The 27645-nt window shown below is 33.1% G+C and overlaps 1 protein-coding gene across 1 annotated transcript in view; it reads right to left on the bottom strand.

Annotated features, from left to right (window-relative positions):
• Positions 1–25140, bottom strand: part of slc8b1 (solute carrier family 8 member B1) — a 34470-nt gene extending 9330 nt beyond the window's left edge. The window contains exons 1-11 of the mRNA XM_041041989.1: positions 24746–25140; positions 23552–23704; positions 23180–23232; positions 22649–22706; positions 22356–22461; positions 22083–22250; positions 21111–21224; positions 20936–21007; positions 20700–20830; positions 20415–20556; positions 20189–20310 (exon numbers count right to left, since the gene is read on the bottom strand). Coding sequence (XP_040897923.1) covers positions 20189–20310; positions 20415–20556; positions 20700–20830; positions 20936–21007; positions 21111–21224; positions 22083–22250; positions 22356–22461; positions 22649–22706; positions 23180–23232; positions 23552–23704; positions 24746–24907 — 1281 coding nt within the window. The 5' untranslated portion in view covers positions 24908–25140. The remainder of the gene's footprint in view (positions 1–20188; positions 20311–20414; positions 20557–20699; positions 20831–20935; positions 21008–21110; positions 21225–22082; positions 22251–22355; positions 22462–22648; positions 22707–23179; positions 23233–23551; positions 23705–24745) is intronic.
• Between the last annotated feature and the right edge of the window lie 2505 nt (positions 25141–27645).

Genomic DNA, 27645 nt, shown 5'->3' with positions numbered 1-27645 from the left:
ACTATACTATGACGTTTTTTATGACATTTTGAGGTCGAAAAAAATTTTGACTTTTTTTGGCCGATTTTGACGCCTTACTATACTATGACGTTTTTTATGACATTTTGAGGTCGAAAAAAATGTGAATTTTTTTGCCCGAAAAAAACGGCATACTATACTATGACGTTTTTTATGACATTTTGAGGTCGAAAAAAATTTTGACTTTTTTTACCCGAAAAAAACGGCATACTATACTATGACGTTTTTTATGACATTTTGAGGTCGAAAAAAATTTTGACTTTTTTTGGCCTATTTTGACGCCTTACTATACTATGACGTTTTTTATGACATTTTGAGGTCGAAAAAAAATTTGACTTTTTTTGCCCGAAAAAAACGGCATAGTATACTATGACGTTTTTTATGACATTTTGAGGTCGAAAAAAAATGTGAATTTTTTTGCCCGAAAAAACGCCATACTATACTATGACGTTTTTTATGACATTTTGAGGTCGAAAAAAATTTTGACTTTTTTTGCCGATTTTGACGCCTTACTATAGTATGACGTTTTTTATGACATTTTGAGGTCGAAAAAAAATTTGACTTTTTTTGCCCGAAAAAAACGGCATAGTATACTATGACGTTTTTTATGACATTTTGAGGTCGAAAAAAAAGGTGAATTTTTTTGCCCGAAAAAACGCCATACTATACTATGACGTTTTTTATGACATTTTGAGGTCGAAAAAAATTTTGACTTTTTTTGCCCGAAAAAAACGGCATACTATACTATGACGTTTTTTATGACATTTTGAGGTCGAAAAAAATTTTGACTTTTTTTGGCCGATTTTGACGCCTTACTATACTATGACGTTTTTTATGACATTTTGAGGTCGAAAAAAATTGTGACTTTTTTTTGCTGATTTTGACGCCTTACTATACTATGACGTTTTTTATGACATTTTGAGGTCGAAAAAAAATGTGAATTTTTTTGCCCGAAAAAAACGCCATACTATACTATGACGTTTTTTATGACATTTTGAGGTCGAAAAAAATTTTGACTTTTTTTGGCCGATTTTGACGCCTTACTATACTATGACGTTTTTTATGACATTTTGATGTCAAAAAATTTTTGACTTTTTTTGGCCGATTTTGACGCCTTACTATAGTATGACGTTTTTTATGATATTTTGATGTCAAAAAAATTTTTGCATTTTTTTGGCCGATTTTGACGCCTTACTATACTATGACGTTTTTTATGACATTTTGAGGTCGAAAAAAAATTTGACTTTTTTTGCCCGAAAAAACGCCATACTATACTATGACGTTTTTTATGACATTTTGAGGTCGAAAAAAATTTTGACTTTTTTTGCCGATTTTGACGCCTTACTATAGTATGACGTTTTTTATGACATTTTGAGGTCGAAAAAAAATTTGACTTTTTTTGCCCGAAAAAAACGGCATAGTATACTATGACGTTTTTTATGACATTTTGAGGTCGAAAAAAAATGTGAATTTTTTTGCCCGAAAAAACGCCATACTATACTATGACGTTTTTTATGACATTTTGAGGTCGAAAAAAATTTTGACTTTTTTGCCCGAAAAAAACGCCATCCTATACTATGACGTTTTTTATGACATTTTGAGGTCGAAAAAAATTTTGACTTTTTTTGCCCGAAAAAAACGGCATACTATACTATGACGTTTTTTATGACATTTTGAGGTCGAAAAAAATTTTGACTTTTTTTGGCCGATTTTGACGCCTTACTATACTATGACGTTTTTTATGACATTTTGAGGTCGAAAAAAATTGTGACTTTTTTTTGCTGATTTTGACGCCTTACTATACTATGACGTTTTTTATGACATTTTGAGGTCGAAAAAAAATGTGAATTTTTTTTGCTGATTTTGACGCCTTACTATACTATGACGTTTCTGATGACATTTTGAGGTCAAAAATTTTTTTGACTTTTTTAGGCCGATTTTGACGCCTTACTATACTATGACGTTTTTTATGACATTTTGAGGTAAAAAAAATGTTGACTTTGTTTGGCCAATTTTGACGCCTTACTATACTATGACATTTTTTATGACATTTTGAGGTCAAAAAAAATTTTGACTTTTTTTGCCCGAAAAAAACGCCATACTATACTATGACGTTTTTTATGACATTTTGAGGTCAAAATTTTTTTGACTTTTTTAGGCCGATTTTGACGCCTTACTATAGTATGACGTTTTTTATGACATTTTGAGGTCAAAAATTTTTTTGACTTTTTTAGGCCGATTTTGACGCCTTACTATAGTATGACGTTTTTTATGACATTTTGAGGTCAAAAAAAATTTTGACTTTTTTTGCACGAAAAAAACGCCATACTATACTATGACGTTTTTTATGACATTTTGAGGTCAAAAAATTTTTTAACTTTTTTTGTCCAATTTTGACGCCTTACTATACTATGACGTTTTTTATGACATTTTGAGGTCAAAAAATTTTTTGACTTTTTTTGGCCGATTTTGACGCCTTACTATACTATGACGTTTTTTATGACATTTTGAGGTCAAAAAAAATTTTGACTTTTTTTGCACGAAAAAAACGCCATACTATACTATGACGTTTTTTATGACATTTTGAGGTCAAAATTTTTTTTGACTTTTTTAGGCCGATTTTTACGCCTTACTATACTATGACGTTTTTTATGACATTTTGAGGTCAAAAATTTTTTTGACTTTTTTTGCCCGAAAAAAACGCCATACTATACTATGACATTTTTTATGACATTTTGAGGTCAAAAATTTTTTTGACTGTTTTAGGCCGATTTTGACGCCTTACTATACTATGACGTTTTTTATGACATTTTGAGGTCAAAAATTTTTTTGACTTTTTTTGCCCGAAAAAAACGCCATACTATACTATGACGTTTTTGATGACATTTTGAGGTCAAAATTTTTTTTGACTTTTTTGGCCCGAAAAAAACGCCATACTATACTATGACGTTTCTGATGACATTTTGAGGTCACAAATTTTTTTGACTTTTTTAGGCCGATTTTGACGCCTTACTATACTATGACGTTTTTTATGACATTTTGAGGTAAAAAAAATGTTGACTTTGTTTGGCCAATTTTGACGCCTTACTATACTATGACATTTTTTATGACATTTTGAGGTCAAAAAAAATTTTGACTTTTTTTGCCCGAAAAAAACGCCATACTATACTATGACGTTTTTTATGACATTTTGAGGTCAAAAATTTTTTTGACTTTTTTAGGCCGATTTTGACGCCTTACTATAGTATGACGTTTTTTATGACATTTTGAGGTCGAAAAAAATTGTGACTTTTTTTTGCTGATTTTGACGCCTTACTATACTATGACGTTTTTTATGACATTTTGAGGTCGAAAAAAAATGTGAATTTTTTTGCCCGAAAAAAACGCCATACTATACTATGACGTTTTTTATGACATTTTGAGGTCGAAAAAAATTTTGACTTTTTTTGGCCGATTTTGACGCCTTACTATACTATGACGTTTTTTATGACATTTTGATGTCAAAAAATTTTTGACTTTTTTTGGCCGATTTTGACGCCTTACTATAGTATGACGTTTTTTATGATATTTTGATGTCAAAAAAATTTTTGCATTTTTTTGGCCGATTTTGACGCCTTACTATACTATGACGTTTTTTATGACATTTTGAGGTCGAAAAAAAATTTGACTTTTTTTGCCCGAAAAAACGCCATACTATACTATGACGTTTTTTATGACATTTTGAGGTCGAAAAAAATTTTGACTTTTTTTGCCGATTTTGACGCCTTACTATAGTATGACGTTTTTTATGACATTTTGAGGTCGAAAAAAAATTTGACTTTTTTTGCCCGAAAAAAACGGCATAGTATACTATGACGTTTTTTATGACATTTTGAGGTCGAAAAAAAATGTGAATTTTTTTGCCCGAAAAAACGCCATACTATACTATGACGTTTTTTATGACATTTTGAGGTCGAAAAAAATTTTGACTTTTTTGCCCGAAAAAAACGCCATCCTATACTATGACGTTTTTTATGACATTTTGAGGTCGAAAAAAATTTTGACTTTTTTTGCCCGAAAAAAACGGCATACTATACTATGACGTTTTTTATGACATTTTGAGGTCGAAAAAAATTTTGACTTTTTTTGGCCGATTTTGACGCCTTACTATACTATGACGTTTTTTATGACATTTTGAGGTCGAAAAAAATTGTGACTTTTTTTTGCTGATTTTGACGCCTTACTATACTATGACGTTTTTTATGACATTTTGAGGTCGAAAAAAAATGTGAATTTTTTTTGCTGATTTTGACGCCTTACTATACTATGACGTTTCTGATGACATTTTGAGGTCAAAAATTTTTTTGACTTTTTTAGGCCGATTTTGACGCCTTACTATACTATGACGTTTTTTATGACATTTTGAGGTAAAAAAAATGTTGACTTTGTTTGGCCAATTTTGACGCCTTACTATACTATGACATTTTTTATGACATTTTGAGGTCAAAAAAAATTTTGACTTTTTTTGCCCGAAAAAAACGCCATACTATACTATGACGTTTTTTATGACATTTTGAGGTCAAAATTTTTTTGACTTTTTTAGGCCGATTTTGACGCCTTACTATAGTATGACGTTTTTTATGACATTTTGAGGTCAAAAATTTTTTTGACTTTTTTAGGCCGATTTTGACGCCTTACTATAGTATGACGTTTTTTATGACATTTTGAGGTCAAAAAAAATTTTGACTTTTTTTGCACGAAAAAAACGCCATACTATACTATGACGTTTTTTATGACATTTTGAGGTCAAAAAATTTTTTAACTTTTTTTGTCCAATTTTGACGCCTTACTATACTATGACGTTTTTTATGACATTTTGAGGTCAAAAAATTTTTTGACTTTTTTTGGCCGATTTTGACGCCTTACTATACTATGACGTTTTTTATGACATTTTGAGGTCAAAAAAAATTTTGACTTTTTTTGCACGAAAAAAACGCCATACTATACTATGACGTTTTTTATGACATTTTGAGGTCAAAATTTTTTTTGACTTTTTTAGGCCGATTTTTACGCCTTACTATACTATGACGTTTTTTATGACATTTTGAGGTCAAAAATTTTTTTGACTTTTTTTGCCCGAAAAAAACGCCATACTATACTATGACATTTTTTATGACATTTTGAGGTCAAAAATTTTTTTGACTGTTTTAGGCCGATTTTGACGCCTTACTATACTATGACGTTTTTTATGACATTTTGAGGTCAAAAATTTTTTTGACTTTTTTTGCCCGAAAAAAACGCCATACTATACTATGACGTTTTTGATGACATTTTGAGGTCAAAATTTTTTTTGACTTTTTTGGCCCGAAAAAAACGCCATACTATACTATGACGTTTCTGATGACATTTTGAGGTCACAAATTTTTTTGACTTTTTTAGGCCGATTTTGACGCCTTACTATACTATGACGTTTTTTATGACATTTTGAGGTAAAAAAAATGTTGACTTTGTTTGGCCAATTTTGACGCCTTACTATACTATGACATTTTTTATGACATTTTGAGGTCAAAAAAAATTTTGACTTTTTTTGCCCGAAAAAAACGCCATACTATACTATGACGTTTTTTATGACATTTTGAGGTCAAAAATTTTTTTGACTTTTTTAGGCCGATTTTGACGCCTTACTATAGTATGACGTTTTTTATGACATTTTGAGGTCAAAATTTTTTTTGACTTTTTTAGGCCGATTTTGACGCCTTACTATAGTATGACGTTTTTTATGACATTTTGAGGTCAAAAAAAATTTTGACTTTTTTTGCACGAAAAAAACGCCATACTATACTATGACGTTTTTTATGACATTTTGAGGTCAAAATTTTTTTTGACTTTTTTAGGCCGATTTTGACGCCTTACTATACTATGACGTTTTTTATGACATTTTGAGGTCGACAAAAATTTTGACTTTTTTTGCTGATTTTGACGCCTTACTATACTATGACGTTTTTTATGACATTTTGAGGTCGAAAAAAAATGTGAATTGTTTTGCCCGAAAAAAACGCCATACTATACTATGACGTTTTTTATGACATTTTGAGGTCGAAAAAAATTTTGACTTTTTTTGCCCGAAAAAACGCCATACTATACTATAACGTTTTTTATGACATTTTGAGGTCGAAAAAATTTTTGACTTTTTTTGCCTGAAAAAAACGCCATAATATACTATGACGTTTTTTATGACATTTTGAGGTCGAAAAAATGTTTGACTTTTTTTTCCTGAAAAAAACGCCATACTATACTATGACGTTTTTTATGACATTTTGAGGTCGAAAAAATTTTTGACTTTTTTTGCCAGAAAAAAAACGCCATACTATACTATGACGTTTTTTATGACATTTTGAGGTCGAAAAAAATTTTGACTTTTTTTGGCCGATTTTGACGCCTTACTATACTATGACGTTTTTTATGACATTTTGAGGTCGAAAAAAATTTTGACTTTTTTTGCCCGAAAAAAACGGCATACTATACTATGACGTTTTTTATGACATTTTGAGGTCGAAAAAAATTTTGACTTTTTTTGCCAGAAAAAAACGCCATCCTATACTATGACGTTTTTTATGACATTTTGAGGTCGAAAAAAAATGTGAATTTTTTTGCCCGAAAAAACGCCATACTATACTATGACGTTTTTTATGACATTTTGAGGTCGAAAAAAATTTTGACTTTTTTTGCCGATTTTGACGCCTTACTATAGTATGACGTTTTTTATGACATTTTGAGGTCGAAAAAAAATTTGACTTTTTTTTGCCCGAAAAAAACGGCATAGTATACTATGACGTTTTTTATGACATTTTGAGGTCGAAAAAAAATGTGAATTTTTTTGCCCGAAAAAACGCCATACTATACTATGACGTTTTTTATGACATTTTGAGGTCGAAAAAAATTTTGACTTTTTTGCCCGAAAAAAAACGCCATCCTATACTATGACGTTTTTTATGACATTTTGAGGTCGAAAAAAATTTTGACTTTTTTTGCCCGAAAAAAACGGCATACTATACTATGACGTTTTTTATGACATTTTGAGGTCGAAAAAAATTTTGACTTTTTTTGGCCGATTTTGACGCCTTACTATACTATGACGTTCTTTATGACATTTTGAGGTCGAAAAAAAATGTGACTTTTTTTGCCCGAAAAAAACGGCATAGTATACTATGACGTTTTTTATGACATTTTGAGGTTGAAAAAAAATGTGAATTTTTTTGCCCGAAAAAACGCCATACTATACTATGACGTTTTTTATGACATTTTGAGGTCGAAAAAAATTGTGACTTTTTTTTGCTGATTTTGACGCCTTACTATACTATGACGTTTTTTATGACATTTTGAGATCGAAAAAAATTTTGACTTTTTTTGCCCGAAAAAACGCCATACTATACTATGACGTTTTTTATGACATTTTGAGGTCGAAAAAAATTTTGACTTTTTTTGCCCGAAAAAAACGGCATACTATACTATGACGTTTTTTATGACATTTTGAGGTCGAAAAAAATTTTGACTTTTTTTGGCCGATGTTGACGCCTTACTATACTATGATGTTTTTTATGACATTTTGAGGTCAAAAAAAATTTTGACTTTTTTTGCCCGAAAAAAACGGCATACTATACTATGACGTTTTTTATGACATTTTGAGGTCGAAAAAAATTTTAACTTTTTTTGGCCGATTTTGACGCCTTACTATACTATGACGTTTTTTATGACATTTTGAGGTCAAAAAAAATTTTGACTTTTTTTTGCTGATTTTGACGCCTTACTATACTATGACGTTTTTTATGACATTTTGAGGTCGAAAAAAAATGTGAATTGTTTTGCCCGAAAAAAACGCCATACTATACTATGACGTTTTTTATGACATTTTGAGGTCAAAAAAAATTTTGACTTTTTTTGCCCGAAAAAACGCCATACTATACTATAACGTTTTTTATGACATTTTGAGGTCGAAAAAATTTTTGACTTTTTTTGCCTGAAAAAAACGCCATAATATACTATGACGTTTTTTATGATATTTTGAGGTCGAAAAAATGTTTGACTTTTTTTTCCTGAAAAAAACGCCATACTATACTATGACGTTTTTTATGACATTTTGAGGTCGAAAAATTTTTTGACTTTTTTTGCCAGAAAAAAAACGCCATACTATACTATGACGTTTTTTATGACATTTTGAGGTTGAAAAAAATTTTGACTTTTTTTGGCCGATTTTGACGCCTTACTATACTATGACGTTTTTTATGACATTTTGAGGTCGAAAAAAACGTGAATTTTTTTGCCCGAAAAAAACGGCATACTATACTATGACGTTTTTTATGACATTTTGAGGTCGAAAAAAATTTTGACTTTTTTTGCCAGAAAAAAACGGCATACTATACTATGACGTTTTTTATGACATTTTGAGGTCGAAAAAAATTTTGACTTTTTTTGGCCTATTTTGACGCCTTACTATACTATGACGTTTTTTATGACATTTTGAGGTCGAAAAAAAATTTGACTTTTTTTGCCCGAAAAAAACGGCATAGTATACTATGACGTTTTTTATGACATTTTGAGGTCGAAAAAAAATGTGAATTTTTTTGCCCGAAAAAACGCCATACTATACTATGACGTTTTTTATGACATTTTGAGGTCGAAAAAAATTTTGACTTTTTTTGCCGATTTTGACGCCTTACTATAGTATGACGTTTTTTATGACATTTTGAGGTCGAAAAAAAATTTGACTTTTTTTGCCCGAAAAAAACGGCATAGTATACTATGACGTTTTTTATGACATTTTGAGGTCGAAAAAAAATGTGAATTTTTTTTCCCGAAAAAACGCCATACTATACTATGACGTTTTTTATGACATTTTGAGGTCGAAAAAAATTTTGACTTTTTTTGCCCGAAAAAAACGGCATACTATACTATGACGTTTTTTATGACATTTTGAGGTCGAAAAAAATTTTGACTTTTTTTGGCCGATTTTGACGCCTTACTATACTATGACGTTTTTTATGACATTTTGAGGTCGAAAAAAATTGTGACTTTTTTTTGCTGATTTTGACGCCTTACTATACTATGACGTTTTTTATGACATTTTGAGGTCGAAAAAATTTTTGACTTTTTTTGCCCGAAAAAAACGCCATACTATACTATGATGTTTTTTATGACATTTTGAGGTCGAAAAAAATTTTGACTTTTTTTGGCCTATTTTGACGCCTTACTATACTATGACGTTTTTTATGACATTTTGAGGTCGAAAAAAAATTTGACTTTTTTTGCCCGAAAAAAACGGCATAGTATACTATGACGTTTTTTATGACATTTTGAGGTCGAAAAAAAATGTGAATTTTTTTGCCCGAAAAAACGCCATACTATACTATGACGTTTTTTATGACATTTTGAGGTCGAAAAAAATTTTGACTTTTTTTGCCGATTTTGACGCCTTACTATAGTATGACGTTTTTTATGACATTTTGAGGTCGAAAAAAAATTTGACTTTTTTTGCCCGAAAAAAACGGCATAGTATACTATGACGTTTTTTATGACATTTTGAGGTCGAAAAAAAATGTGAATTTTTTTGCCCGAAAAAACGCCATACTATACTATGACGTTTTTTATGACATTTTGAGGTCGAAAAAAATTTTGACTTTTTTTGCCCGAAAAAAACGGCATACTATACTATGACGTTTTTTATGACATTTTGAGGTCGAAAAAAATTTTGACTTTTTTTGGCCGATTTTGACGCCTTACTATACTATGACGTTTTTTATGACATTTTGAGGTCGAAAAAAATTGTGACTTTTTTTTGCTGATTTTGACGCCTTACTATACTATGACGTTTTTTATGACATTTTGAGGTCGAAAAAAAATGTGAATTTTTTTGCCCGGAAAAAACGCCATACTATACTATGACGTTTTTTATGACATTTTGAGGTCGAAAAAATTTTTGACTTTTTTTGCCCGAAAAAAACGCCATACTATACTATGATGTTTTTTATGACATTTTGAGGTCGAAAAAAATTTTGACTTTTTTTGCCAGAAAAAAACGGCATACTATACTATGACGTTTTTTATGACATTTTGAGGTCGAAAAAATTTTTGACTTTTTTTGGCCGATTTTGACGCCTTACTATACTATGACGTTTTTTATGACATTTTGAGGTCGAAAAAAATTGTGACTTTTTTTTGCTGATTTTGACGCCTTACTATACTATGACGTTTTTTATGACATTTTGAGGTCGAAAAAAAATGTGAATTTTTTTGCCCGAAAAAAACGCCATACTATACTATGACGTTTTTTATGACATTTTGAGGTCGAAAAAAATTTTGACTTTTTTTGGCCGATTTTGACGCCTTACTATACTATGACGTTTTTTATGACATTTTGATGTCAAAAAATTTTTTGACTTTTTTTTGCCGATTTTGACGCCTTACTATACTATGACGTTTTTTATGACATTTTGAGGTAAAAAAAATGTTGACTTTGTTTGGCCAATTTTGACGCCTTACTATACTATGACATTTTTTATGACATTTTGAGGTCAAAAAAATTTTTGACTTTTTTTGCCCGAAGAAAACGCCATACTATACTATGACGTTTTTTATGACATTTTGAGGTCAAATTTTTTTTTGACTTTTTTAGGCCGATTTTGACGCCTTACTATAGTATGACGTTTTTTATGACATTTTGATTTCAAAAATTTTTTGACTTTTTTTGGCCGATTTTGACGCCTTACTATAGTATGACGTTTTTTATGATATTTTGATGTCAAAAAAATTTTTGCATTTTTTTGGCCGATTTTGACGCCTTACTATACTATGACGTTTTTTATGACATTTTGAGGTAAAAAAAATGTTGACTTTGTTTGGCCAATTTTGACGCCTTACTATACTATGACATTTTTTATGACATTTTGAGGTCAAAAAAAATTTTGACTTTTTTTGCCCGAAAAAAACACCATACTATACTATGACGTTTTTTATGACATTTTGAGGTCAAAATTTTTTTTGACTTTTTTAGGCCGATTTTGACGCCTTACTACAGTATGACGTTTTTTATGACATTTTGATTTCAAAAAATTTTTGACTTTTTTTGGCCGATTTTGACGCCTTACTATAGTATGACGTTTTTTATGATATTTTGATGTCAAAAAAATTTTTGCATTTTTTTGGCCGATTTTGACGCCTTACTATACTATGACGTTTTTTATGACATTTTGAGGTCGAAAAAAAATTTGACTTTTTTTGCCCGAAAAAACGCCATACTATACTATGACGTTTTTTATGACATTTTGAGGTCGAAAAAAATTTTGACTTTTTTTGCCGATTTTGACGCCTTAGTATAGTATGACGTTTTTTATGACATTTTGAGGTCGAAAAAAAATTTGACTTTTTTTGCCCGAAAAAAACGGCATAGTATACTATGACGTTTTTTATGACATTTTGTGGTCGAAAAAAAATGTGAATTTTTTTGCCCGAAAAAACGCCATACTATACTATGACGTTTTTTATGACATTTTGAGGTCGAAAAAAATTTTGACTTTTTTTGCCCGAAAAAAACGCCATACTATACTATGATGTTTTTTATGACATTTTGAGGTCGAAAAAAATTTTGACTTTTTTTGCCAGAAAAAAACGGCATACTATACTATGACGTTTTTTATGACATTTTGAGGTCGAAAAAAATTTTGACTTTTTTTGGCCGATTTTGACGCCTTACTATACTATGACGTTTTTTATGACATTTTGAGGTCGAAAAAAATTGTGACTTTTTTTTGCTGATTTTGACGCCTTACTATACTATGACGTTTTTTATGACATTTTGAGGTCGAAAAAAAATGTGAATTTTTTTGCCCGAAAAAAACGCCATACTATACTATGACGTTTTTTATGACATTTTGAGGTCGAAAAAAATTTTGACTTTTTTTGGCCGATTTTGACGCCTTACTATACTATGACGTTTTTTATGACATTTTGATGTCAAAAAATTTTTTGACTTTTTTTTGCCGATTTTGACGCCTTACTATACTATGACGTTTTTTATGACATTTTGAGGTAAAAAAAATGTTGACTTTGTTTGGCCAATTTTGACGCCTTACTATACTATGACATTTTTTATGACATTTTGAGGTCAAAAAAATTTTTGACTTTTTTTGCCCGAAGAAAACGCCATACTATACTATGACGTTTTTTATGACATTTTGAGGTCAAATTTTTTTTTGACTTTTTTAGGCCGATTTTGACGCCTTACTATAGTATGACGTTTTTTATGACATTTTGATTTCAAAAAATTTTTGACTTTTTTTGGCCGATTTTGACGCCTTACTATAGTATGACGTTTTTTATGATATTTTGATGTCAAAAAATTTTTTGCATTTTTTTGGCCGATTTTGACGCCTTACTATACTATGACGTTTTTTATGACATTTTGAGGTCAAAAAATTTTTTGACTTTTTTTGGCCGATTTTGACGCCTTACTATACTATGACGTTTTTTATGACATTTTGAGGTCAAAAAAATTTTTGACTTTTTTTGGCCGATTTTGACGCCTTACTATACTATGACGTTTTTTATGACATTTTGAGGTCAAAAAATTTTTTGACTTTTTTTGGCCGATTTTGACGCCTTACTATACTATGACGTTTTTTATGACATTTTGAGGTCAAAAAAAATTTTGACTTTTTTTGCACGAAAAAAACGCCATACTATACTATGACGTTTTTTATGACATTTTGAGGTCAAAAAATTTTTTGACTTTTTTAGGCCGATTTTGACGCCTTACTATACTATGACGTTTTTTATGACATTTTGAGGTCAAAAATTTTTTTGACTTTTTTAGGCCGATTTTGACGCCTTACTATAGTATGACGTTTTTTATGACATTTTGATTTCAAAAAAATTTTGACTTTTTTTGGCCGAATTTGACGCCTTACTATACTATGACGTTTTTTATGACATTTTGAGGTCAAAAAATTTTTTGACTTTTTTTGCCCGAAAAAAACGCCATACTATACTATGACGTTTTTTATGACATTTTGAGGTCAAAAAAAATTTTGAATTTTTTTGCCCGAAAAAAAAGCCTTACAATACTATGACGTTTTTTATGACATTTTGAGGTCAAAAAAAATTTGACTTTTTTGCCCGAAAAAAATGCCTTACTATACTATGACTTTTTTTTTTGATATTTTGAGGTCAAAAAATTTTTGACTTTTTTTGTCCAATTTTGATGCCTTAATATACTATGACGTTTTTTATGACATTTTGAGGTCAAAAAAGTTTTTTGACTTTTTTTGTCCAATTTTGACGCCTTACTATACTATGACGTTTTTTATGACATTTTGAGGTCAAAAAATTTTTTTGACTTTTTTTGGCCGATTTTGACGCCTTACTATACTATGACGTTTTTTATGACATTTTGAGGTCAAAAAAAATGTTGACTTTTTTTGCACGAAAAAAACGCCATACTATACTATGACGTTTTTTATGACATTTTGAGGTAAAAAAAAATGTTGACTTTTTTTGCACGAAAAAAACGCCATACTATACTATGACGTTTTTTATGACATTTTGAGGTCAAAAATTTTTTTGACTTTTTTTGGCCGATTTTGACGCCTTACTACACTATGACGTTTTTTTGTGACATTTTGAGGTCAAAAATTTTTTTGACTTTTTTTGGCCGATTTTGACGCCATACTACACTATGACGTTTTTTATGACATTTTGAGGCAAAAATTTTTTTTTGACTTTTTTTGCCCGAAAAAAACGCCATACTATACTATGATGTTTTTTATGACATTTTGAGGTCAAAAAAAATTTGGACTTTTTTTGGCCGATTTTGACGCCTTACTATAGTATGACGTTTTTTATGACATTTTGAGGTCAAAAATTTTTTTAACTTTTGAAGGCCGATTTTGACGCCTTACGTTTTTTATGACATTTTGAGGTCAAATTTTTTTTTGACTTTTTTTGGCCCATTTTGACGCCTTACTATACTATGACGTTTTTTATGACATTTTGAGGTCAACATTTTTTTTGACTTTTTTGGGCCGATTTTGACGCCTTACTATACTATGACGTTTTTTATGACATTTTGAGGTCAAAAAAAATTTTGACTTTTTTTGCCCGAAAAAAACGCCATACTATACTATGACGTTTTTTTATGACATTTTGAGGTCAAAAAATTTTTTGACTTTTTTTGTCCAATTTTGACGCTTTACTATACTATGACGTTTTTTATGACATTTTGAGGTCAAAAAAAATGTTGACTTTTTTGCCCGAAAAAAACGCCTTACTATACTATGACGTTTTTTGTGACATTTTGAGGTCAAAAAAATTTTTGACTTTTTTTGGCCGATTTTGACGCCATACTACACTATGACGTTTTTTATGACATTTTGAGGCGAAAAATTTTTTTGACTTTTTTTGCCCGAAAAAAACGCCATACTATACTATGACGTTTTTTATGACATTTTGAGGTCAAAAAATTTTTTGACTTTTTTTGTCCAATTTTGACACCTTACTATACTATGACGTTTTTTATGACATTTTGAGGCGAAAATTTTTTTTTGACTTTTTTTGCCCGAAAAAAACGCCATACTATACTATGACGTTTTTTATGACATTTTGAGGTCAAAAAAATTTTTGACTTTTTTTGGCCGATTTTGACGCCATACTACACTATGACGTTTTTTATGACATTTTGAGGCGAAAAATTTTTTTGACTTTTTTTGCCCGAAAAAAACGCCATACTATACTATGACGTTTTTTATGACATTTTGAGGTCAAAAAATTTTTTGACTTTTTTTGTCCAATTTTGACACCTTACTATACTATGACGTTTTTTATGACATTTTGAGGTCAAAAAAATTTTTGACTTTTTTGCCCGAAAAAAACGCCTTACTATACTATGATGTTTTTTATGACATTTTGAGGCGAAAATTTTTTTTTGACTTTTTTTGCCCGAAAAAAACGCCATACTATACTATGACGTTTTTTATGACATTTTGAGGTCAAAAAATTTTTTAACTTTTTTTGTCCAATTTTGACACCTTACTATACTATGACGTTTTTTATGACATTTTGAGGTCAAAAAAATTTTTGACTTTTTTGCCCGAAAAAAACGCCTTACTATACTATGATGTTTTTTATGACATTTTGAGGCGAAAATTTTTTTTTGACTTTTTTTGCCCGAAAAAAACGCCATACTATACTATGACGTTTTTTATGACATTTTGAGGTCAAAAAATTTTTTAACTTTTTTTGTCCAATTTTGACGCCTTACTATACTATGATGTTTTTTATGACATTTTGAGGTCAAAAAATTTTTTGACTTTTTTTGGCCGATTTTGACGCCTTACTATAGTATGACGTTTTTTATGACATTTTGATTTCAAAAAAATTTTGACTTTTTTTGGCCGATTTTGACGCCTTACTATAGTATGACGTTTTTTATGATATTTTGATGTCAAAAAATTTTTTGACTTTTTTTGGCCGATTTTGACGCCTTACTATACTATGACGTTTTTTATGACATTTTGAGGTCAAAAAAAATGTTGACTTTGTTTGGCCAATTTTGACGCCTTACTATACTATGACGTTTTTTATGACATTTTGAGGTCAAAAAAAATTTTGACTTTTTTTGCCCGAAAAAAACGCCATACTATACTATGACGTTTTTTATGACATTTTGAGGTCAAAAAAATTTTTTGACTTTTTTTTGTCCAATTTTGACGCCTTACTATACTATGACGTTTTTTTATGACGACATTTTGAGGTCAAAAAAATTTTTGACTTTTTTTGTCCAATTTTGACGCCATACTATACTATGACGTTTTTTTTATGACATTTTGAGGTCAAAAAATTTTTTGACTTTTTTTGTCCAATTTTGACGCCTTACTATACTATGACGTTTTTTGTGACATTTTGAGGTCAAAAAATTTTTTGACTTTTTTTGGCCGATTTTGACGCCTTACTATACTATGACGTTTTTTATGACATTTTGAGGTAAAAAAAAATTTTGACTTTTTTTGCCCGAAAAAAACGCCATACTATACTATGACGTTTTTTATGACATTTTGAGGTCAAAAAAATTTTTTGACTTTTTTTTTGTCCAATTTTGACGCCTTACTATACTATGACGTTTTTTTATGATGACATTTTGAGGTCAAAAAAATTTTTGACTTTTTTTGTCCAATTTTGACGCCATACTATACTATGACGTTTTTTTTATGACATTTTGAGGTCAAAAATTTTTTTGACTTTTTTTGTCCAATTTTGACGCCTTACTATACTATGACGTTTTTTATGACATTTTGAGGTCAAAAAAAATGTTGACTTTTTTTGGCCCATTTTGACGCCTTACTATACTATGACGTTTTTTATGACATTTTGAGGTCAAAAAATTTTTTGGCCGATTTTGACGCCTTACTATACTATGACGTTTTTTATGACATTTTGAGGTAAAAAAAAATGTTGACTTTTTTTGGCCAATTTTGACGCCTTACTATACTATGACGTTTTTTATGACATTTTGAAGTCAAAAAAATTTTTGACTTTTTTTGCCCGAAAAAAACGCCATACTATACTATGACGTTTTTTATGACATTTTGAGGTCAAAAAAATTTTTGGACTTTTTTTGTCCAATTTTGACGCCATACTATACTATGACGTTTTTTTATGACATTTTGAGGTCAAAAAATTTTTTGACTTTTTTTGTCCAATTTTGACGCTTTACTATACTATAACGTTTTTTATGATATTTTGATGTCAAAATTTTTTTTAACTTTTGAAGGCCGATTTTGACGCCTTACTATAGTATGACGTTTTTTATGACATTTTGAGGTCAAAAAATTTTTTAACTTTTTTTGTCCAATTTTGACGCCTTACTATACTATGATGTTTTTTATGACATTTTGAGGTCAAAAAATTTTTTGACTTTTTTTGGCCGATTTTGACGCCTTACTATAGTATGACGTTTTTTATGACATTTTGATTTCAAAAAAATTTTGACTTTTTTTGGCCGATTTTGACGCCTTACTATAGTATGACGTTTTTTATGATATTTCTATGTCAAAAAATTTTTTGACTTTTTTTGGCCGATTTTGACGCCTTACTATACTATGACGTTTTTTATGACATTTTGAGGTCAAAAAAAATGTTGACTTTGTTTGGCCAATTTTGACGCCTTACTATACTATGACGTTTTTTATGACATTTTGAGGTCAAAAAAAATTTTGACTTTTTTTGCCCGAAAAAAACGCCATACTATACTATGACGTTTTTTATGACATTTTGAGGTCAAAAAAATTTTTTGACTTTTTTTTGTCCAATTTTGACGCCTTACTATACTATGACGTTTTTTTATGACGACATTTTGAGGTAAAAAAAATTTTTGACTTTTTTTGTCCAATTTTGACGCCATACTATACTATGACGTTTTTTTTTATGACATTTTGAGGTCAAAAAATTTTTTGACTTTTTTTGTCCAATTTTGACGCCTTACTATACTATGACGTTTTTTGTGACATTTTGAGGTCAAAAAATTTTTTGACTTTTTTTGGCCGATTTTGACGCTTTACTATACTATGACGTTTTTTATGACATTTTGAGGTCAAAAAAAATGTTGACTTTTTTTGGCCCATTTTGACGCCTTACTATACTATGACGTTTTTTATGACATTTTGAGGTCAAAAAATTTTTTGGCCGATTTTGACGCCTTACTATACTATGACGTTTTTTATGACATTTTGAGGTAAAAAAAAATGTTGACTTTTTTTGGCCAATTTTGACGCCTTACTATACTATGACGTTTTTTATGACATTTTGAGGTCAAAAAAATTTTTGACTTTTTTTGCCCGAAAAAAACGCCATACTATACTATGACGTTTTTTATGACATTTTGAGGTCAAAAAAATTTTTTGACTTTTTTTTGTCCAATTTTGACGCCTTACTATACTATGACGTTTTTTTATGACGACATTTTGAGGTCAAAAAAATTTTTGACTTTTTTTGTCCAATTTTGACGCCATACTATACTATGACGTTTTTTTTATGACATTTTGAGGTCAAAAAATTTTTTGACTTTTTTTGTCCAATTTTGACGCCTTACTATACTATGACGTTTTTTGTGACATTTTGAGGTCAAAAAATTTTTTGACTTTTTTTGGCCGATTTTGACGCTTTACTATACTATGACGTTTTTTATGACATTTTGAGGTCAAAAAAAATGTTGACTTTTTTTGGCCAATTTTGACGCCTTACTATACTATGACGTTTTTTATGACATTTTGAAGTCAAAAAAAATTTTGACTTTTTTTGCCCGAAAAAAACGCCATACTATACTATGACGTTTTTTATGACATTTTGAGGTCAAAAAAATTTTTGGACTTTTTTTGTCCAATTTTGACGCCATACTATACTATGACGTTTTTTTATGACATTTTGAGGTCAAAAATTTTTTTGACTTTTTTTGTCCAATTTTGACGCTTTACTATACTATGACGTTTTTTATGACATTTTGAGGTCAAAAAAAATGTTGACTTTTTTGCCCGAAAAAAACGCCTTACTATACTATGACGTTTTTTATGACATTTTGAGGTCAAAAATTTTTTTGACTTTTTTTTGGCCGATTTTGACGCCTTACTATACTATGACGTTTTTTATGACATTTTGAGGTCAAAAATTTTTTTGACTTTTTTAGACCGATTTTGAAGCCTTAATATACTATGACGTTTTTTATGACATTTTGAGGTCAAAAATATTTTGCCTTTTTTTGGCCGATTTTGATGCCTTACTAGTATGACGTTTTTTATGACATTTTGAGTGAGACTTTTTTTTGCCGATTTTGACACCTTAGTATACTAGGTGTTCCATTACATTTTGAGGTCATTTTTCATTACATTACATTTTGAGGTCTTACTTCTGATCAATAGAGACCAAAAACAAAAAAATGTACCAGGCTGTAAATTTGTTTTTTTTAAGGCTGTAAAGTTGGCTATTTTAACATGGGGGGCAAAGGAGAACTGCTCACTTCTGGAGCCAGCCACCAGCGGCAGCTGAGAAACGCGAAAGCGGAAGTGATCCTTGGTTACGTTCCACTCTGTGCCACCTGCGGATGCGAGAACACGCTGCTGCGGTACACTGATACTGCATTTTATAGAGTAAAAAACGTTCCAACCGCCGGCTGGGAACAGACCTGCCATTGGGGAAACCTCCCGAACCAGTTTTCCCCAGACACACGTTCCTCTTCCACACGGAAACAGAATTGCACTTAAATTATGTCAAATTCCGCAATATTCCGTATTAAGAAGTAGATTCCGTTTTAATCGGCCAATTCCGCAATTCAGTGATCGTGGAAATCATAGGGCCCTATAATATGTCCGGGGGGCACGCGCAACATTTTTTCGTTCCGACCGCTGCACTTTCCTTCCGTTATTAAAATAATCGATTTTTGAACATTTATGAATCGATTCTGAATCAAAAAGTGTTTCGTCACGATTAATCTATGAATCGATGAATCGGCCACACCCCTATAAGTCATACAGGTAATTCACACACCAACAATATATTACTCACAGACTTATGTCCCTTCTAGGTACAGCAAGAAAAAAATGAACCGTGAGTGAGCTTCCGCCCCTCGGGATATTTGAGATTTGAAAAACCTTTATTTGTTGCTGCTACAAGAGCCAGTATACTTAATTTGTGCTGATCAGATCAAGTAGCCATTTTTGTTTCTATTTTATATGGAGAGGAGTAGTCTAAAAGAAGGCTACCCTTTATGGGTATTTCTTGAATTTAAGAAATATTGACTGTTAACAGGATTTCCTGTTTTTCTGACATTATACTTACCTCAAGTAGCCTTTTGGGACATACATGCATACATTCGTATATATATCATACTTGCCTGTAGAGAAGATTTATTACAGCATCATATAAAATAATAATAATATTAAAGCAAACAGAGCTCTGGTATAATAGTATCGGTATCAGCAGATATCCAAATTCAGGTATCGGGATCGGATCGGAAGTGAAAAAATGTGGATCGGTGCATCCCTACTCATGTAGCACTACCATCATGTCAAATATTCAGATTGCCCAGTACCTTGGTTTATGTATCTTATATATTTTGGATAAGGTCTGTTCCTTTCTAATCTCCACAAATACTTACTGGGTGATAGTTGGGGGGGCAATCATTGGTGGTGGTGCAAAAGACAATGGCAGACAGAAAAAGTCCCAGCAGAAGAATCAGTAGCCAGAGGGGAAACTGCCCTTGGATCATGTAATCTCCATCTAGACATTAGATAAGAAAACCTATGATTTAAATATATATTTAATCTGATTATGGCTGCTATATAATGTCAAGCTGTCTTTATCTTGAAAAGTGATGCACTTACATATTCCAGACTGGAAAGTGAGCACACACACCAGTGGGGCAGTGATCAGATGGAGACAGTTTAGTGGGCGTCTCCAGTTCTTGTCTTCTTTATCAGGGTCGACTACAGGGATACAGAGCAGCAGCAGGACCTCTAGAGGTGTCTGACGATGAGTGCAGGACACAAGTGCAAGATAATTTACATTACAAGAACAGTTTTAAATAGCTTTGACCTCCAACCAGACTCATGTAGACACTGAGCTCTTTACACACACACACACACACACACACACACACACCCCCCTACCTTCAGTCCTTTTAACACTCTCCAGCTCCACGGTTTCCTCCTCCACTCCCTGCTGTCCACGGGGTTCAGAGAGCTCAGCAGGACATGACATGTGGACTCAGAGTACGGCAGAAGTGGCCTGTACTCTGACTCTGAAACACATAAACACACATGCATGTCATGGTCCTGATCATGCAGAAAAATCCTGGTGTACATTAACTTATATTCTGGTTTGCAGAAGGCTGCAACATTCCTACCATACTCCTGCTGGATGGATCCACGAGTCTGGCGGGGAACGTCATCATCAGACGAGTCGGACGAGTGAAATTCTGCAGCAAAGAAAACACAACAAAAATCACTGGCAGCTGTGAAAACATAATTCAGATTTTTTGTGGTTTTATCTGTGTGTGTGTGTGTGTCTGTTTATGTAACCTGGAATATGTGCAACGTTCCGGACACTCGAGTTTATTGAATGTTTTTGCCGGTTGTAGATATATGCACTGATGACTACAGTCAATACATACACCACATAAAGGCCCAGGTAACCTAGAAAAAGGAAGTGAAGAAATGTGAATTTCAAAATGTCACAGTATAAAAATATTGAGAGCTTGGAGTAAAATTGCTCTTGAAACTTTATACAGTGGCTCTATATACAGTCTGCTATATGTGTGGAAAAACCTAAAATGGAAAAGGGGATGATGTTGATGATGAGCAGTGCACATACAAATGTAAACACCCTTTTTAACCCTCTGGAGTCCAACGTTTTCTACTCTACAGACATATATGAGTGTGTCAAAGACCCACATCAGTATTTTCAACTGGTTTTCCCAGCTTTTCTTTACATGACACAGAGGTAAAGTTAAGTTACTGTAAATAAAAAATGCTGACTGTCTTTACAGATGGAATCCCAACACAATTTTTAGACTTTCATACTTTGATACACACAAGTGGCCACTGTCCCCCATGTTCCACCAAAGAGTAGGTGATTCACAGGAAAGTGTGGCTGGGTGATTCTTAGTATTGCATTTGTATTGCATTGTTTTCAGTGAAAAAACAGCTGAGATTGCAGCCTGATGCTGTTAATTTTGGCACCAGAACAAGAAAGCAGTCAGAAAACACCACCACCCACAAAAGGATGTCTAATCCTCAAAATTTTTAAGTAAATTAAAGACATTACTCAGATTATCCTGTCTTGGTTCGGAATTTGTACCAAAATACACAGTGACAGAAAATCACAAGATTCATGTGCCAGATTTTTTTTTCTTTTAGTTAAGTTCAATAGTGCACTAACATCACATCCTTCCTTTACTCAAGACGTAACTTTCCACCACATTTCAGTGAAATCTTTAGACAGGTCTTTCATGCAGCCTTTTAACTGAAAATCAAATAAATGTGAGTGCGTACCCAGTGTTTCTCCCAGTGTCGTGGTTCCTCTGTACAACATGAGGAAAGTCCAAAACACTGCAGCCATGTAGAAGATGACATCACGCAGAAACGGACGAGAGGCCACAGCAAAAGGCTTGACCAGCGCCACGCTGCCTGCAACTATTGTGGTAACAAATATACCAGCTCCTGTGGAGGGAAACAGAGACATCAGAGAAAGTCCAACCAGGTTTCCATATTAAACAACATGATTTGCTCATTTAACTTTGCATGTGTCTGTATGTCTGCACCTACCAAATAATGCTCCGACAGCAAGCCCAGCAGTATGTGGGTGGGAGAAAGCTGCAATGGCACTGAAGATGTCGGGAGCTCCATTACCAAGAGCCAGAAATGTCACACCCTTAGCACAAGTCAAAGAAAATATTCCTCACAAAAAAAAAAGAAAATTGACAGTAATCTAAAAAGTAGAGGAACAGCAAAAATCACCCTGAGAGAAGAAATGTGTTGGTGAGTCAGTAGTCTGACTTGTTTTGTACTAATTGAAAAGATGTCAGAAGATCAAAACAAACAACAGAGATAAAGGATACAGCTACGTTGTGAGTGAGGTGCATACTGGTGGAGATGGCCGAGAGGTTGGGACAGAAACTGAGGAGAAACAGTGAAAAAAAGTGAGTACGATAGGGTAATGGAGAACACTACAGACTTTCCATAAAATATTCTCAAGAAGTTTAGGACACTTCATATTAAACATACAACAGCGTCTTTACCATTCAGCTACTATAGTGCACCAGAGTTCAGTGTGTGAAATGAGGGTGAGTGGGGTAGAAATTTAGAACACACCAAGCTTCCTTTAAAGAAATCTCACAATCTTACACCTCAAGTGAAAGCATGATTAAGAAAAAAAAAACTCTACAGTCATGTGACTCGCCTTCATGTGACTATTAAGCTGACCACACCAAGGGCATGAATGTATGTGAATGTGTGTGTGAAGTCTGCACGTGGGGCCTGTGAATGAGACATTTCACTTGCTGGAGGTGAAACTTATCAGTGAAAATGAATTATTTATTTAAGTTTAAGCTGTTAGTGGACTCCCCTGACACAACATGAGCGATACCTACAACTTAGCTGCAGCAAGTCCAAGAACGACAAACAGAAAGAGCAGCCATATAATCTGTGGAGAAGCAGAAGTAAGTAGGAGTCACATACACCGTTCTTCTCGTATCAGATCAGATAAATGTCCCATAAACAAAAATTAGGTTGAATAAGGGGGGTGGTTTGTTTGTTTGTTTAACTCAGACAGAAAAGCAAAGTGATTGATGGGGAATTTAAGAAGGTCACACATCCTTATGAAAATCCATTATTTAGCAAAGAGTGAAATGACTGAGTCCGGTGAGTCAGATATTTGATAATGCCCAGTTCTCCAATGGCAACTTCCTCAAAAAGCTGTTTCATGAAAGTTGTCTAAACCCAAACACACATACACGTCTTACACAGAGAGTGATGGTGAGAGGTGTGAGGTTGGGAGGAAGCAGACAGAAGGACACACGAAGGTAGTTGATAAAGCCATCTTCCATGTCACAGTCTGGTGTGTTCTTCACAAATGCACAGCGGTCTATGGCACTGAGGTTCATCACAAGGTCACACTGAAAGCACACACACACACACACACACAAAACCATATCAGCGCCAGTTCCCACTTTCTGTACTTTTAACATGCTGGTATTGGCATTAGTGTTGACAACACACAGATTTGAATTTGAACTTCTCTTTCTCTCATCATTATAGTGATTTATTAAGGTGAAAAGAACAAATATTCACTTGTTAAAGCTTCATAAATTCAAAGTGCAGCATAACTGATCAGTGGGTTCCTGTTGACCACCTGCTCTCATTGTGCATGTACACAACACACTACAGACAGCATGTTGCAGCTTTGACATATTTTCCCCTGAAGCCAAGAAACCAACCAGTAAAGCATGACATCAACAGGGAGTGGGCGCTAAAGACAAAATCTTCCATCACAATGTATTTTTAATGTCACAGTAAACTTTCAGAAAAACTGAAGTTACTGAATTTAAAAATGAATACTGTCTCATAGTATATGCACTCAGAGGCCTCTCTATTGCAATCCAAAACACCACTATGACCTCAGGTAATAATCATAAAGCTGAATTAACACCTCTCAGAAAGTTTGAACAAAAACAGAGCCACATTTTTTTAATGAACATTGGATTTATTTGATAAAACATGATCTAGGTCTTCATTTGAGTGAGTGTAATGCAGGCAGTGGCTGCATTTAACAATATCTTCAGTCACCACAAGAAATGGGGGAAGGGAAAACACAAACTCTCCTATTGTGCATCTCACTGTCCTCAGTGTAGACTATAGACAAAACAACACATATCTATCCACCTGTATCTGGGGGATCTTGACATGTCTGGAGTTTGCCCTATTGTGAAAACGCACGTCAGATTAAACAGGTCCGCCAAATTTCATTCATACCCGTGGTCTTCCAAGTAATCACGTGATAGCTGGAAAAACCTGCTGACAACATGTTAAGCTTCAAATAAACTGCAACACACACACACACACGCACACACACACACACACACACACACACACACACACTTGACTCTCACACAAGCGATAGTTATCATGTGAATTTGCTGCGATCAAATCTCACCAACCTCATCGTTATTGTTGTTCTCAGGCATCATGGCCATCGTGTTGGTCGAGGACTGTGGGGCTAATCCCACAGCAGACTGGTTCCTGAGGACATGGGAGCCCCAGGTGGTCTGCTGGTGACCCGACAAAACCAGCAAAAGTGACAGGAAAACAGCAGCGGACATGATTCACTTTATACCGGAGCCCCGTCCATTCTGGGGGTGAGCTGACAGGACTGTGGAGGGCTGTTGTGTTTTACTTAGTCCGACAATCCTTTCAGCTTTAATTAAACCCAAAACAAGCTACGAAAAATAATAATAATCCAAAAATAAACGTCGCTGCTGTAGCTTCACTTTAACACGAATGATCTATTTGTTTGAGGCTCTCTACAAGCCCGTGTGCTCAGTGTCAGTGTCCGTGTACACTGTGTACAACGCTTTAAACTCCACCTACTGTTTATCCAACCAGACGTGTGCCGCATTCACGGACTCCTCGATAACTCGGTCACTAAAAGGATCCTGAACTACAACATACAAACAAAGGGGAAAAAACTAAAAAAGTGAAAATAAAAGTGGAGAAAATATTAATCGGATGCCTACTTTATATATGCTTATTATCCTGTATTATTAGGTAGCATTTTTCAGCAGGATTTACAGTACAACACAAGTAATCAGTAAAAATACAAGAGAATTCCCAGTACAGTTTAAATTTAAGGATGAGGTGACATACACTGCCTGGCCAAAAAAAGTCGCCACTTGGATTTAACTAAGCAAATAGGTAAGAGCCGCCTTTTGGATAATTACTGCATGGGCGATTATCTTTCAGCTGGCAACATGTTATTTGGCCCTAACTGATGCAATGAGTAGCTTCTCATTTCTTAAACAACCATGTCGAAAGACACACCCCGTGGTCGTTGCAAAGATGTTAGTCTGTTTGAGAAGGTATAATATATAATTCCCCTGCCGGAAATTGCGAGAATGGTGCGGTGTGCTGTGCTGTCCCATTCATTGTCTCTACTGTTACTGTCAAGCAGAAACCAAAATATATTAATGACCTTTGTAAATGAAAGAATGATAAAAGAGAGGGTGGGAGAAGAAGAAGAAGAGAGGAGTGTAGGACGGATAGAAAAGGGTCCGATTCACGACATCATGAACATACTTATCGCAGTTCAAAACAGACTGACCAGAGACTGGTCAGTACAAGCTGAGAATGGTAACCTTGGGAACAGCAGAATATCCCATATCATAAGAACCTAAAGTTAAAACAATAATTTGCTATGGTTTTTTCTGTTAGACATACACATAATTCAGATGCCAATGCAGATTTGAAATTCATTCATAAAATCACTCACTTCAACTCATCATGCTTAATTTATTAAAGCATTTGGAAAGGAAAGTAATGGAGTAAAATACAAAGTATGCATTATTATTTTTACTTAAGTAGAGTACAGATACGGAAAAAAATACTTAAGTACAGTAACAAAGTACAAATACTTTGTTACATTCCACGAGTCTAGAGGAAAGAAAACATAAGTAAAATAAAAATGTTATTTTTTTTTTTTTTGGGGGGGTGGTTTACTCCGGGACCAGAGCACCTGGAGTGTGCACATTACATCTTTTAATCACAATAAACCTGAATCTAGAGGAAAAAAACATAAGTGAACTAAAAATGTTTTTTTTTTTTTATTTATTTTTTGGTGGGAGTGGGGAAACCGGAGCACCCGGAGTAAACCCACAGTAAAGGAGAAGGGGTGTTGGGGTGGGCTATGGGGTGTGGGGTGTGGGGTGTGGGGTGTGTTTTTGGGGGGGGGTTCATGTCTTTAAATGCCAATTTGAAGGGTTGGGGCTAACGGAGGGGTAATTATTCTTCACAGTGGGGACAGAAGCAGCACCGTAAGGGTTCTATTATAGCTGAGAAGAACCTGGTGGCTCGGGACTTCTTCTTTGGGGGTGGGTCAAGGTAGGCACTCAGATGGATTTTTAGATACTGTACAACAGCATCATTAAAAGTTGTGTCTTTTGATGATGCCACTACAGCCTCTAGTAGTTTTTCTAGAGAGTCAAACTCCTTTTTAAGGTCTTTCATCACAGCCTTGATAATTTTCTTCCTGTTCTTCAGGATTTTTCTGACCTCATAATCACAGGTGTTAATCTCGTCCAGTACCTTCTCTGACACTCGAATCGTGCTTTGTATATCTAATATGTTAAAAAACATTTTGTTACTCATCTCGGATTTCTTATAAATCTTCAGGAAAAGATCCGTGATGAGGGTGTAGGCCATGGCCTCTGATGGAGAAGAGGATCCCTTATTTTGCTGTTGCTTGATTGACACTGGACTTTGGGAGGCTACTGGTCTAGGCTCAGAGCATGTTTCAGGAGTTTTGTCGCTTGAAGCTGTGATCACAAGACTGCTGGAGCTTGCACTGTGTGAAGCTTCATCAGGAAGTGATGCACAAACTGAGCGTGCTGAAGTCTGACTGTTGCTGGCTTCAGGGGGATCTGGCCTGATGGTGTTTCCTTCTAGTGTGGTCAGCATGTATGATTGTGCAGCATCAAGTGATGATGCATCATCAAGTGATGATACATCTTCAAGTGATGATAATGCATCATCATCAAGTAATGATCCATCTTCAAGTGTTGATAATGCATCATCATCAGGTAATGATCCATCTTTAAGTGTTGCATCATCATCAGGTAATGATCCATTTTCAAGTGTTGCATCATCATCAGGTAATGATCCATTTTCAAGTGTTAATGCATCATCATCAGGTAATGATCCATTTTCAAGTGTTAATGCATCATCATCAGGTAATGATCCATCTTCAAGTGATGATGCATCTTCAAGTGTTGAATCATCACGTGATGATAATAAAACAATTAATGACGCATTATCAACATCATCAAGTGATGCACAAACTGAGTGT

The sequence above is a fragment of the Toxotes jaculatrix genome, chromosome 7, assembly GCF_017976425.1.
Source record: "Toxotes jaculatrix isolate fToxJac2 chromosome 7, fToxJac2.pri, whole genome shotgun sequence".
Lineage (NCBI taxonomy): Eukaryota > Metazoa > Chordata > Actinopteri > Toxotidae > Toxotes > Toxotes jaculatrix.
The sequence above is the reverse complement of the archived record's forward strand: the minus strand, read 5'-3'. Positions and strand labels throughout refer to the sequence as shown.